At 36.5% G+C, this 15614-nt stretch overlaps 1 protein-coding gene across 2 annotated transcripts in view; it reads left to right on the forward strand.

Moving 5' to 3' along the window:
* CPNE8 (copine 8) overlaps positions 1-15614 on the forward strand; it is a 110629-nt gene that overhangs the window by 30530 nt on the left and 64485 nt on the right. For both annotated transcript variants that reach the window (XM_032688406.1, XM_032688404.1), the window contains exons 6-9: positions 2039-2115; positions 10330-10393; positions 12032-12135; positions 13693-13797. In XM_032688406.1, coding sequence (XP_032544297.1) covers positions 2039-2115; positions 10330-10393; positions 12032-12135; positions 13693-13797 — 350 coding nt within the window. The remainder of the gene's footprint in view (positions 1-2038; positions 2116-10329; positions 10394-12031; positions 12136-13692; positions 13798-15614) is intronic.

Raw genomic sequence — 15614 nt, forward strand, 5'->3', positions numbered from 1 at the left:
ATACTTCCTTGTGCTGAAATGCTTACATTTCCTAAATACATTTACTTTATTTTGCCTGTATGTAATACCAGATGCACAGAGACAAATGCAGGGATTGTGCTGTGGCTAATAACACAGATAATGCTCAAGAATATAATTTTAAAGGGATGTTTCTCTGGTAAAACGCATATTTAAGCACATATGTATACGTTTTCAGATATGTGATATGACACATTTTGTTGATGCTTCTTTGGGTCCTAAAAATTGAAACATGTTTTGACTGTGTCTGAGTATTGGTAAGGGTAGTGATTAAACAGTAGCTTCAGAATTTAGAGATGAAAGAGTAGAATTCAGATGCTTCTCAGTGAATTAGTGAATTTTTTTAAATAAATATAGGAAGGCTTTGGCAAGGGAACCTTTGAGAGTCTGGAACAAAGGAAAAGAGAATAATGGAAGGAATGCCGTCTGTGTGTGCTTCACAGTGAAAAGATAAGACCATTGATCTTCAGGTAGATCCTCCCTGTAAAGATTTAAAGCCCCTGGAAAACTGTTTTCTGTCTCTATCATCATGGGAAGGTGATCTGAATAACTGCGATGCTGGCTAGGAGGATGCAGAAAATAGAAGTCTTCCCTAACTGTCTTCAGCCAGGATAAAGTCTGATCCTGGGCTTCCACCCAAGTTTATTTACATTTCTGTAGCAACTAGGTTTTCTGAATTATTTTCTTTTTTTACCCTGAAACATACTTCTTCATATAAACTCCTCATATTTAAATTTTAAGAAAAAAGATAAGACATAACTTAGTCATTATGAAAGTGCAAAAAATATATCTTCAAATATATATACTAGATTTTATTGTGTGATTACTGGAATAGGAATTGAAGGCTAGAGTATTGTGGTGGTTTGAGTCTGGCTTGAATGCCCGGTGTCCACCAAAGCCACCTTATTGCTCTCCTCCTCTGCTGGGCAGGAGAGAGAAAATATAATGAAAGGTTCATGAGTTGAGATAAAGACCTGATGATTTTAAAAATTAACTAGGAGATGAGTATTTTCAGATGAATTTTAGCCATTTTAAATTATTTAATCTTTATGGAAAGAGTGTTGCAGTGTTGGATCAGTCAAAGAACATAGTTCAAAGATTTATTTTTTGAAGGGTTATTTCCCTCTTCAGTGGGATTAGTTCCCAGATCCAATTTGCTATGTGGAGTCATAACTGACACAGTTGAGAGCTGGGAATGAAAGACCTGGAGTGAAAGGAGATTCCGAATTGCTTGTACAGATATTTGCTACTATACACAGTATCACAAACTTATGGTTTGCTTTATAGGAATTTGAGTGTCTCCATTCTCATTACTGTTTGGGAACAAATCTCACAAGCTACTGTTACCACTACTGGCAGTGACACTGGGAAGAACAGAGCGAGCAAGCAGGCTCTTTTCACTTGCAAGATAAAGATTGGGACTGTAGAATAAATTTTTTTTCAATACATGCAGTTTGAAAACTCCCTTCATATTTTTATATCACTTACATTACAGGGAGATATAATATGAAAATTAGCTGATTTTTAGTGGTATAGTTAAACTTATAAAGCATGGACGTAAAGCCTGTCATTAAATCAATGCATGTGTATAATTGTAAATCCAGGTTGCTTGTACAAATGATGCACAGGTTTGAATTTCTGCCAACATAATTCTTAAAATCAGTGTAGAATCTCTTCATAAAAGAGAAATTTATTAAAATGCTTCAGTTAAAGGAGGAATAGAAACAATCATGTTTTTAATATTTTTAAATTTTGTTTCCATTTTGGCTTTATTTTTGTTGGTGAAAAAGGCAATATAAAAACAATAAATGTAGTGCATTAGAATTACTTCTGTAAATGTAACCCAGTGTTATGTCAAATATGTAGTAGTGAGTCTGTAATTTATTACTGCATAATTATTAGTAAGATCTGGTGTTCAGCTGAATGTGCTCTTCAATACTGAACAGCCTCAATAAATGGGAAACCAAATTTCTTTCAGCGTGAAATATAAATCTTGAGGTTTTATGTTACTGTTTTGCAGGATTTTTTGGGACAAATGTTTTGTACACTGGGAGAAATAGTTGGATCACAGGGGAGCAGACTGGAAAAATCAATTGTGTAAGTATGTCATTCTTGAATGTTGGATGAATACGTATTGCTTCCTGACGTGAGAATTGGGGTTAGTGTTGAGATGGGTTTTGGTTTTTTTTTTTTGCTGTGAGGTATCTTGATATACAGAATTGACAAACATGACTTTTAAGAGAGAATAAATAGTTACAACCTCCTTTGGACATCTACCTGCTCCAGCATGTGGTCCTCCATGAACTGCAGGTGGATCTCTGCTCCACAGTGTACCTGGGGCTGCAGGGTGCCAGTCTGTCTCATCATCATCTGCACCACAACAGAGGGAGTTGTGCCTGGAGCACAACTCCTCCCCCTCCTTCTTGTTGTCTGCAGGGTTGTTTCTGTCACATATTCTTATGTCTCTCTTCTGAGTGCTGCTGGTGTTGCACAGGGCATTTTGTCCTCCACTCCCTATATATGTTAAGCCAGAGGAGCTACTACCATTGCTGATGGGCTCAGACTTGGCCAGCAGCAGGTCCATCCTGGAGCTGTCTGGCATTGGCTCTGTTGAACATGGAGGAAACCTCTGGCAGCTTCTCACAGAAGCCACCTCTGCAGCCCATCCACTACCAAAACCTGGCCCTGCAAACCCAGTTTAGTGCTGTGATCATTACTGCTGCAACTTCTTTTAACAATATGATTTATATTCTCTTTAATATTCAGAATTGAGGTTGGACATAAGTGCATTTTTTTCTGAATTTTGAGAGCTTCCAAATATAATTCAGACACCTGATCACTGTATATATGGACTCAGCCTTTGTGCCAAGTCCCTAGTCCCTGCTCCCTCTGCAACCTCTCTTGCCCTCCTCACCCTCTCTCCCCAAGGACTACACCAAAACTTTTTACATTAGTTGTTTTCATATCAAGAACTTAATTGTCCTATACATAAACAATTCTATTAATATCACTCTATATTCCTTATTATTTCCCTTCTCTGTACTCATTGACACTGGGAACTACTTCCTTTTAAGGGTAAATAAATTCTTCAATTCTACAGATGAGGCAAGTTTCAGTATCTGCAATATAATTCAGAAAATTCTTAAAAACACTATTTAGATTTAAAAACACAGTTATTCACACAATCACATAATATATGGCAGAAGTAATACTACTTCACTGTATCTCTTCCTTAAATAACCTAAAAAACTACCCAGAGAAAGATACTCTAAAACCGCATTACTTTCTGTTGTCATACAGTTTGCAGATGAACCTTAACTTTTAAGATGTCCTTCAGTTTCTGTGACTAATCACAAGTCTGCAATAAAATAAATATTGTAGAAAACTTAATACTAAAACTAAACAACAAAAAACCCCAACAACCCCCCCAAAATAACCCAAATAAACTCTAAAATTTACTGCATCAATATTATGATTGCTAAATTACTGTTTAGTAGATTATGTGAAACAGTAGGAAACTCTTAATTTTAATGTAGTTCCTGCAAAAAAAACCTGCACAAAGAAACAGTGAAGAATTAGCTGATCAGAGTACCAGATTTCTAATACAATCATACAAAGTTATTAACTTAGCAAATATTGTGGTTATTATACAAGAGTATTTTATGATTTTCCTCTTAATCCCATTCTGGATAAATCTGTCTAGGAAATAGCCTTCAGAATCAGTACAGTAAGTGATATAATAGAAAAGGTGTGTTAGGCTGTGTAATCAAAAAGCTTGTCTGCAAACAAGGGAGAAAACTGTCCCAATAGCAGGTGGGGGAGCTCAAGTAATACCTTGCCCTGGGTACTTCCAGACCCATCCCAGGAAAGTCATCAGCTCACTGAATCCCACCTCCACACCCTCAAAGAATCACAGGCAGGCAGGGGAACTCCAGTAACACAATTAGGGAAGTAGCCCCTGCCCAGCTGCAGGGCTGTCCCAGCAGACACAGAGCCTCAGCACCATGGGGTGGCAACACACACTCACTAGTTGTTCTGGAGTGTTTTCAGTTCTTGATGGTGAGCAGGTTGGCTGCATAGTTGGACTTCTACTGGAGCACAGAAACAGCATCTTGTTGATTGGCACTATTTTGTTTAGTTCTACTAAAACAAAATTTACTGACTTTTCGCTGTCTAGGCCTAACTTGTGCTAACTGCCACAGCAAACTGCACGGTCACAGCTCCATGGACTGGTTTGACTAGTTGTCGGTTGATTCTACTGGAAGCTTGTGGTGACTCGGTTAGACAAAGCTGCTGACTTTGAAGGCACCCATCCTAAGTTTAAAATGAATCTTACTGACTTCTTGAAGGTCTTTGTAGTTCTGCCCTCAAAGTTCTAAATTATTCAGCACACTACACATTTTTTTCTGATAAAATTTCTGAAATTTATTTTAAACATGTAGATTAAAAATCATCCATTTGGCAGTTCGTTATCGCTTGGTACAGGCTAAGTGAAGTCTGAAATGAGTAACAGGTGAAGTTTAAAGTTTGAAATTAGCTGAGAGAATGGAAAAGATATCAGTGAAAATTCTGTGGAAAAAAGGTCTTATTTCACAGTTGTGTTGGCCTGCGTAATACATTTTCTCTTGGGTAAACAAGCATTGTTCAGGTCTGACTTCTGATACTCTGTTATGTGGCAGTTACTGAATGGACCCAAACCAGTTGTCCCCCTGAAAGATTTTGAAATATAGCTTCCTTTTTTTGTATGTGGTGCAGTTAATGAGAAACTGTTTATGACTAGTTGTCAGTTCTTCACAACATTCAGATTTTATTTTGTCAATAGTGCTTTTTTGACATTGCTGCTTTTGGCAGTGCAGTGGCTAAACAACTCTGCCTGGTTGACTGTTCACTCTGGGCTCTCGGAGGTCTTGAATACATTGGGGTCTAGGAGATGTTTCTGTCTGAATTTATTCATTCAACAATTGCATTGCATTTTAGGATTGTTTGCTTATAGGTGTGTGTTTAATGTCTCAATATTCAAACAACAAGAATTCAATTGATGATAGTGCATGTCTTCCCTCCTTAGGGATGTTTACTGCTTTGAATTTACTGTTCTCTCTACAAAGTCAAGTCTGTGTTCACATAACATGAATACTCTTTATGATCTTTGAGTTGAAATAAGAAAGCTTTTTCTTTTCACCGTGTTTCTAAAGTTCATTAACATTTTGCCTTTTCTGTTCTCTGTCAATGGATGTACACAGAGGAGAGTGCTTGGTGCTGTCTTAGCTACCCTATAGAAGTGGCACTTTTTTAATTAATCAGCTTGAGAAGCTTGGATTCCATTCTCTGATTGGCATTCAAATAAGCTCTGACATTCTTTCAAAATGAAAATTAGGAAGACTTGAAGCTTATTCTTCAGATCTGTCTACTTTGGACAGTTACAAAAGTTGTATACAATTCAGGACTCCATGGCTGCCGTGAGCTGTCCAATTCCAAGTCAGATTGAAAAGTTCCCTTAGGTAGTATACCATGAAAGGATAGTCCTGTGCTTCATAAAATTTAAGGTAAAACATCTCAAGCCTAGAGGGTCACAATTGCAGTGATCTGTCAGGCAGGCTGCAACATACCTTGCACTGGTCTTCATGGCAAGTACCGAAGTGAAGATATACAACACATGTTTTTCTTCTTTGCCTTCATGATGTGCAAGACTTGCAGTTTCATTGGTATTACAAGCACCAGTGGATCACGCCTCTTTGTGTGAACCTGACAGTGTTTGTTGTTAGCAGGTATGAGGATGTCTCCTCAACCTCTCTCTCTCTTTCTGACACCATTAAGGGCTTTGAATTCAATGCAGTCTGTCACAGAAGACTCTTACTCCCAGTATTGTAGTGTGGTGCCTGTTATCTCTGTGACTATGAGTGTTTTTGTTCAAGGATGTACTTTAATGTTGCACTTTAACAGACTGGCCAGGTGCAGAGGTGAACATTTGCTTTGCATAATTTCTCTTGGAAAATAAATCTAGTAAATTCAAAGCAAATGAAATGGAGAATCTGATATTTTAAGAGGAATGTTTGCTCTGTTTACCTGTTGGGTTACTAGATTCATTAAATGCCTTCTCAAGACAAACTCCATATGTAAGATTTACTTTGAGTGGCCTTGCATACTGCAGTTGTATTACCATGAAAGGATAACGTGCAGATACATCTACTTCCAGAAATTATATGTTTCATTTTTCTCTCAAGAGAGTCTCCCCTGCTCAGACGTTATCCAGAATTAGATATTTTCATGTTCTGTCTTCCTAGAGAGAAGATGCTAGCCACATTTATAACTCTGAGCAATGTCTTTTTCAGGATCTACTAAGTGCATTCCTATAGGGATTCCCTTTAATGAGGAGGCAGAGCCATTGCAAAGCTTAATGAGCATTCTATGCTAGTTATTCACATCTGAGTGCCACTGCATGCTAATGAGGCTGTACTGGAGCCAACTGACCTATTTTGGGAAGTTCTTTCTCCTGTCATCTTGCTGTGGACATAATTGATAGAAAAAACATCTGAATCCTGAAATTGGGACTTCCTAGGTATTTGTCCTATCCTTTCTGCATGTGTGACTGCCAGAGGGCTAGGCTCTGTAAATTCAGGGGTAAGGCTGTAAATTTTTGAATTATCTGAAACATGTTCCATCCTCTGCCTCATTGCAATTTCAGCTTGCAAAACTGGGGGCTCTTTTTAACCTCTCAGGTTTGAATTCCCACATAAATTGTCATCTTTCTCTGAGTCTTTCACCAACTCTGTAAAGGTTCTCTTTTCAGTCCTTGTGAAAGCCCAAGTAGTCTTCAGAGTGTCCTTTCAAACTTCTCTAGGTGCTGCAGATACGGTGTCTCAGTTGTGCAATCATTTGTTCTAAGGAGACAGTAATTACTCCTCCAGACTGTGTCTTTTCTAGAGACATGCAGGTATTGTTGAAAACCTTTCATTTGATAATGGTTGTCTGTGCTGTTCCTCTAACAGTCAAATTATTTACCTGCTCAAATAGTCTCTGAAAAGAGGTGATTGCTGTAGAGAAACTACACGTTCCGGACTTTCGAACCAGTAGGACCCACTGAAATGTAGATCTTCTTTGCTCTTTGCTTTTTGTTTTTATATTTGTTCAGTTTCCAGCCTGCTCACACTTAGAATGGCACATTTTCTATATCTGAGTGTCAGGTCACTGGCACTGAGTGTTGGAGTTGACAGTGGTTATACAATACAGATTTGCCTCATTATTACCTCAAAAACCCTGATGTGTAACCCTTTCCAAAGAAACTTACCCTAAGAAATTGGTTGCCTGAACATGACTTTTCCATTATCACTTCAGTGCAATAGAACCAATTCCAGGGCAGCTCAATACAGCTATCCCCGAGAGCTAAAGAAGATGGGCAGTGGCCTTATGTTCTGGAATTAAACAGGTGGACCTCTTACATGCTCATCTTCAGGGTAACATTAGTCAGTATTTCTCTGCCAATTAGAAAGACTGGTCTGTAATGCTGAATCTCCAAGTAATTTTTGGGTTTTTTTGTACAGTGGTAAAACCAGCTTAGAATTATTTTGTAATTTTCTTACAGGGCATTATTGCTAGTTGAAGTTTGTTCAGTTTGCTTGATCTGTGGTCACTGAAGTTTTTGTCAGGATACTGACTTTACATTTAAGTATTTTTTTCTTAGTGAATGGTTTGTAAGGGAACAAACTCTTTAGTGTCTGCAAATGGTCCAGTACTTTTTTGATGCTTGTAGACTAAAGACAGGCATACAAAGTTTCTTCTTAATAGTGTCACAAACTATAGAGGTCTTTTGGTAGAGTTTTTGGTAGAGTTTCTGAATAATGAGAACTTTTTGTTCTGTAGAGAAATTCTGTGCTAATCTTGATTAAGCATTTCAACTCTTCACCAGCCAGGACTGGTTATATCATGTTACTATCATCCTTGTTTTATAAAACCCAGGTGCTCAAGAACCTTGGGGATACGTCAAGCCAAAGCTTACCCCAGGTGCTTTCAGATATGATTATGTCTATACTTTTCATATCTACTCAAAAATCAAGAATTCATTTTTTTTCTGACATACCCACGCAAATATCTTCAGAAAAATGCCTCTCCAGTCCCCCCCCATCCTTCAGACACCCGTATCTCTTATGGCTAGACATCTCTTGGCCTTCATGTTCTTAAGGTAAAATGCATGTCTTCACATAAATGTCTTCATGTGCAAATCTCAGTTTGAGACAGGCAGATATCAACTGTCATGTGTTGAAACTGCAGGCAAGGTAGCACAAAGTTCTCTATCAAGTGGCAACTGCTTGGTACCAGTTTGTCAGAAATGGGCTTTGCTTATCAACAATTTACTTCAGGCCTCCAGCTCTTCAGGAGGTGATCAGAGTAGGTTTTTTTACCATCAAGCAGCTGACACAGTAATTTTTTGGAAGTTGGATAAATCTATTTGACTTTTCATACTAAAGAAAACGTTCCACGTTTTTTCTTCAAGTGCTATCACTGCCCACACTAGGTCTCAAATATAATGGCACCATTAACTGGTCTGAAATACTTCAGTAGGAAGAATTTTGGTTTGCATAGTGGTAATTCTGATACCGGTGCTTTCTATTTGACTTGGCATAACCTACGGAATTCTGGTGCGGGGAGCTTTTGGTTTTTTAGTACACTTTTGAGATTTCAGTTTCTTCCTTCCCTGCCAAAGCCAAAATCATAGTCATTTGTACCTTGGGACATTTTCCATATAAGGACATGCTGTTACTACAAAATTTCAGAATTTTTTGAAGCCTCAAGAAGAAGTTACAAAATAAAAAGTGCAGCTTTTTCTTCTTTAGAAAACCTGAGATTTCAATTTCAATATCCCATTGCTACAGGGGCTAAAATGGGTAATTTCCAGTCTTGAGCTGTTGAAGGGTGACAGATTTAAATCCATGTGATTTGAAGATATTGATAGAACTGTGAATGTATAACATTTGGAATGATCAGATTCTTCTTTTCTGTTATTTGAAGAAAATTCTCCTGTTTTTTCTGAAAGTATTGTATTTTGTGAGTCATACAGCATTAATTGGAAGAGGACCATAAGTATAGTATATATGTTGAATTATTGTTAAAAATTTCACAGCAAAAACTTGAATAGTTTCCTTATCCATTGTTTTCCTTTTGAAATTCAGACTTGCAATATAGTACTGAGGAGATCTTGAAGAGCAGTCATGTATCAATCTGATCACTGGCACATGACTATAGTGGTATAGAAGCAACATTCCCAGATTTATTCCTTATAAACTTGATCGTTAACATCTGAACAAGTTTCAGTGAGCCGGCATAAATTTGCATCAATATTTGCTCCTATATTCCTAATTCCTAAACTTTTATCTGCTTCCAGGAACTATTTTCCCTCCAGTTTTTTATTATACTATGTATGCTAAACTTATTTAAAGTTGTAGAGCATTGTAGAAAAATTCAAAAATATTAAGGAAGCAAATGAAAAAAGTGTTTACGTTAATGTTTTGTCATAACAGAAGTACAGGAGTGCCCTCTAGTTCTCTTAGAAAAACCTAAAAAATACAATAAATTTGAAAATATCTTTACTTTAATGTGGAAAAAATAATGGGAAAGTAATTTTATTGAAATAATTATTTTCGAGAAAGGCATAAGGAATAAAGAACTAGAAATAAAGTGAGGATAAGGAATAGCGTTAGTTTTGAAAAAAATATGGAAGTATGTGCCAAGGTGTGTGCTAATGGGCACACTAGTAGACACTAGGATATTACAGAGCTTTTCATTTATAGTGTAGCATTATGCAAAAAGTTGCATCTCAGTATTTGTACTTTCTCCCACCATCCATGCCGAGTGTGTCCCCCTCCAAAAGGCTGGTAGCACTGAATATCAGATTACATGTGGCTTTTCTGTTCCTCTGTTGTTCTTTATGCTAAAAAACTGTTTTGTGCTTTCTGGTGTTGAAGCAGCATGTTTTCAATTGCTGTCTGAGTGAATTATAATTTATTTTGCAACTCCTGTATCTGATGGTAAGATTATTCATGTTTATTGACATTTCAGAATAAATGTTGTAAAATAAGCCTTGTGTATAGTTTTATATATATTTTAGGTATTTTGTTTAATGAAAATTTGCAAAAGGATGCTTTTCACAGATCAGTTGTAGAGTCATCTCTAAATGAAACATCAGTGGGACACAGGTGGCAGAAAAGGGAAACTTTATTTCATGCTCTGTGACTTAAAAGCTTACCTTGTGCTGTGTCAGTTGTGACTTTCATACATGATATTAAGGAACTGAGGTGATGTACTTGTATTTTCTTGCAGGGGAATTCCTGGGAAGAAATGTGGAACAGTCATAGTAACAGCAGAGGAACTAGGCTGTTGCCGAGTAAGTGTGTTCGTCACTTTTTCAAAACCGAAATGGAAATTATTTTGTGATTTACACTACACTGGATTGTCAATGGTGTAATGTATAAATTTGCATTCTGCGATTTAGGTAGAAGTTAGGATACCTTTTTCATAGAAGTTGCTCTTAGTTTTAGATGGAAGAAGCAGAAAGAAGCAGAAGCTGATGTTCAATCTCTCTCACTCTCTTTTGCATTCTCTGTCATGCTCTTTCATGTACTCCCTCTCTCACAGTCTCTCACAGCCTCTCACCAGGTGTCACATACTTTGTCTGTGATATTTTCCTACCTAAGTTTATTTATTATTTGGATTAATTCTTATCTGATCTTCTGGGTTTTTATACTTTAGTCAAACTTGTATAGCTCATGTTCAGAATGGCAAAGAGTTTTGGAATCACTGAATTGCAGAGGTTGGAAAAGACCTTGGGAGATTGTCTAGTCCAACCCTCCTGCTCTTCTTAGAGCAGGTTACTCAGGGCTCTATGCAGCTGGGTTTTAAGTCCAAGCCAGCTCTACAATCTCTCTGTTTCAATGTTTTACCATACTCACAGTAAAAAGGCTTTTCTTTGTATTTAAATGGCATTTCTTGCGTTTCAACTATGTACCTATTACCACTTGTTCTTCCACTGGATACCACTAAGCAGAGTCTGTTTACTCTCTCCCATGAGGTATTTATATAAATTCATAAGATCCCCCTGAGCCTTCTCTCTTCCAGGCTATATAATTCCAGCTCTCCTCAGATGAGAGACAGTCCAATCCCTTAATCATTTTAGTGACCCATTTGCTGGAATTGCTTCAGTATGTTCATGTCTTTCTTGTACTGAGGAGCCTAGAACAGTAAAGACCAAGGCACAGAAAGCTATGAGAAACATGGAGTTTGCAATGTCCTTTGTCACCTGGTCCCGTGCCCCACTCAATGGTGAGCCCACATTTTCCCTAGTCATCCTCTTGCTGATGTTACACCTGTAGACCTGTTTGTGGAACACAGTCTACCAGCAGGCCCAGCTGATGAGTCTGCAGGTTTATCTTTGCATTTATAATCCTTTTTGCATTCTTGACTTTGCCCAAGGAGGTGACCATGTGAGATTGTCAGTTTGCCTGACCACAGCAAAGAAACTTTTCTCCCTATTTGTTGTCAGAATGGGCATATTTGGTACCTTCCAGGTTCATTTTCTTGAAGGTTCTGGACTCTTTAATAGAAAGCTGCTAAACCATTTGCTTTACATACAGCAGGAGCAGACAAAAGGTTTAAACCACTGAAGGAATGAGTTGTGTCTCCTGGAGTTTTTAAAATTAATTCTAATATGCTTTTCTTGCCTGTGCATCTTCTTCCCTCAGAACACAATATTGAATGTTAGAAAATACTGGAAAAATCGAGAAGCATTTAGCATAGAAAATTACTCTTTCTCTGCAACCCCCTACAAAGGAATTCTTGATTCCAGCCATTCAAACTGCACTATGAGGACATTGCATGAATGTAAATATTTAGAGGTCATCTAGAAGACAGATACCCTCATTTATTTTGTTTTCTATTTGCATAGTTTGGTCAATGATTTTTAATTTATTTTTTTTTAATAGTAAACTGCATGCTGTATGTAATTTTTCTGTATTACCCATTTCAGGATTCAGTTTTAATGCAATTTTGTGCAAACAAACTAGACAAGAAGGACTTCTTCGGGAAATCTGATCCTTTCCTTGTATTTCTTCGAAGCAATGAAGATGGCAGGTAGATGCCTGTTAAGTATTTTGCTGCTCAGCTTTAAACAATTTAATTGTAATAAAATAGCTAAATAGTGTTACTTTTGCTAAGATATAGTATGCCTTTAAATTAAATAGAATTCTCCAAGAAAATTGTAGATGCAAAACATATTAATGCTTAGAAATTGTGTTTGATAAAAGCATTTTTTACTGCAAATTTGGAAATGTCTTTTAACTTTTTAACAGTGTTCTAGGAAATAGAATTCAAAAGTACCCTAAAAAGAGTTTTTTTATTTTTTACAAATGACTGTTTGCTACATTCATGGTTTAATTTGTTAAAGTAGACTAATCTCTTCTGTTCTACTGCTAAGACTTGACATGCACTGGTCAACACAGTGCCTATGTGGGTCTCTACTGGCAGGTTAAGTTTTCTTGGAAACTGAAAGTCCTCACCTCACCCCAAACCAAAAACTTATTTTGTTTACATAAACCTATGTATAAGTATGTGTGTCTGTTCCCTGAACTTTTCCTCTTGGAGGAAACAGTTATTCAGGAAAACAGTTTCCTGAATAAATACTGAATATCTTAAATTGCAAGCCTGGAGGAGTTATGGCTCTTTCGTGAGTGGTATTAAGGTCAGTGGTGGAATTTTTCTGGGAGTACTGGTATATGCAGTTTCTCTTGGCCTTGCCATGCCATGGTTCTCCACTTTCATCCCAAAAGGTGAGTGTTGAGCCACTGATTCTTCATTGGTCTCCTGAAAACAGCAGGAGGTTGGGACAGTAATTCTGCACCTGTGGCAGAGGGATGCTTCCTTTTCTGTTTCTTATCTTCAGGCATGTCTTCTGAATCATAGCCAGGATAAAAACACAGGCCTTTGGAGTATGAGGAGGATATTCCCCCAAAGGACAACTTTAGTTACTATTGTATGAGGAATTTCACCAGTAGTGATTTCACCAGTGACCTTGCCTCCTGTTTTGTTTTGAACAATTCAGTCCCCGAGATGGGAGTTTAAAAGATGAATTTCAGTTTTGCGTCATTTAGAAAAAGCAGAATGCATTAAACCACTTCACTGTATTTCACCTGAGAGAAGGTGATCATGGGATCTCACAGAAGCTTATATGTTTTACCTGAGACAGGTTAAAAAAATCTTGGATATAAAATAGGGAATAAGAATCCAAAAGCCATCACTCCCCTGGCTCAGTTTCTTAATCTGCTAAGCAAGACTCAAATCCTTACAAGACACTTTCTTTCTGGGCCTGTGACTGATTCCTGGCTGTACAAAATCTGTTTAAGCAAGTGGGATGGAGACTGCTCTTACCTGAAATAACTCACTGAATGATTTTAATTCTTGTTGAAGTTTTAGGTTTAGAGTTGTTTAGCACTCTACTCTGTAATCTCTCTCAAATGAGTCTGTCCTCTTCAGTCTGCCCTTTATAATTTCACTGTGTTTCTTTTTTTCTTATCTTAAATTTTATATGGACATTGTACGAATTATTACAGATTACAGCTCTTTTGATTCCGTGTTAGATGACACAAAAGAAGAAGTAAATAAAGACAATATATATTCTTTTTTTACTTACAGTTTTACAATCTGCCACAAAACAGAAGTTGTAAAAAATACATTAAATCCAGTGTGGCAGGCATTCAAGATATCTGTCAGAGCATTGTGTAATGGAGACTATGACCGGTAAGCTATAGCTTAAGATTTCTTTTTTCCCCCCCTAACTGATGTATTCTTTTATATATGATCTTTTCTATACACTTCAGTTCCTGCTGTTATTTAATCAACATTTTGAAAAGATAATAGGTGTTCAAAACCATTTGTCACATTAAAGAATTAGGACAAATAAAGCAAATATGTTAAATCTGTAGGAAATGCTAGTGGTGATATCTGGAAAAAATTCTTTGCTCCATATGGTGTGATTTAGAAACAGAAAGAAAAGACTAATTTAAAGAATGGCCACTGTGACTAGTGTGCACAAGTATTTTTTAATAATATTTCAGTGAAAAAGAATGATGGTCTGTCTTCCTTGAGTGACATTGTAATGTCAGAGAATGCTAATAAATGAAAGCCTTTAAAATACTTAGATGAGTAGATGGGAAACACAGAAGGTAATTGTCTCCAGATTTGAAGTTTTCAGTGATCCCATGCAAAAAGATCCATCTTTGAATGGTAATACCATGTTTTTAATCAATATTTTACCAATTGTAACAGGCAAATTAGTTGAGTAACGATGGATATTTTTAGACTTCTTAAGAATGGCCTTGTTGGTTAGTCTCTCAATTAGGTGCAATAAAATGCAGCAATTTCATAATAAGTACATTCTAATCAAATAGAATTTTTAACTTGAGGTTAGGTTTATGTGCATAATGCATAGGCAAAATAGTACTCATGAAGCTAGTCTCTGGACACCGCACTATTTGTTATATTAAAGAAAAACAGTTTTCATAATAATTAAAAAAGATATTTTGGCGGAGGTATATTAAAATAACTCCAGCATTCCGAAAGAGAATTAAAAAGCATAATAGCACTCCTCAAACTGTCGTGTATCTGCCATTGTCCCATGTTGATTCTACTTTGTATGCTTTGAACATAATGTTCTTGTGAATAAAGGCCCCATGAAACTTCATAATCCCACCTACAACAATCATGTTTCAAATTAAGAAATACTCATTAGCTGTCAGATTAATTCAAATTAGTATTGACTGATAGTCCAGAAAAAGCATCCAAAGTTTGTTTTTTTAATTTGAAAACTTTTCTTTCTAAAGGTAAAGATTATCTTCCTATGATCAACGTGGTAATACATAAAAACACAAACCTCAAAAGTCTCTTTCAGATAATAATAGTTTTATAGATCATATTTTGGTGCTCTAGGTGCTGTGGTAGATGTAAAAGGTGGAAGTAATGTCATCAGATAAGTATATATCACAGTAAACCTTTATTTTGGTTTTATAAGGCTAAATCTTGAGTTAGTGCATGCTTCTGAGTAAGCTCTGTCCACTTTTTCATTATAAAAAGACAAGGATTTGCGTAATTTGTTTCAAACTATATAATTATACAATGTTTTCAGTTATCACAAGGATGGCATTTCAATACTAGAGCAATACATAGTATCTAATATTTTTTTCTTTCTTTCTCTTAGTATGAGCTCTCAAATAGCACTTACACACAGTTATTTTCTGCATAAAAGTTTTTAAGACCGAGATACCCATCTCTAACCTTGATTTTTGTTTTAAGTTAAAGATTTTTTTTTTAGTGTTAAAAGAGGGAACCCACCCTCTAAACTGTGTCCTTTAATATAAAGGTTAAATATCTGTATGTGAAGATTTGAAAGATCTTTTAGTATCTTGTGTGTCATGCAAAACAGGTAAAACTTGAGATCTGTGATCAATCTTTTTAGTATGAAATAAATTTCAGGAGAGAGGAGCTTTATTCAAGGAGTAATTGAATAATTGCTCTTATTGAAGTTGCATGTCTGAATAACCCTCTCAGGAATTTATTTT

This window comes from Chiroxiphia lanceolata, chromosome 5, assembly GCF_009829145.1.
Source record: "Chiroxiphia lanceolata isolate bChiLan1 chromosome 5, bChiLan1.pri, whole genome shotgun sequence".
Classification (NCBI taxonomy): Eukaryota; Metazoa; Chordata; class Aves; order Passeriformes; family Pipridae; genus Chiroxiphia; species Chiroxiphia lanceolata.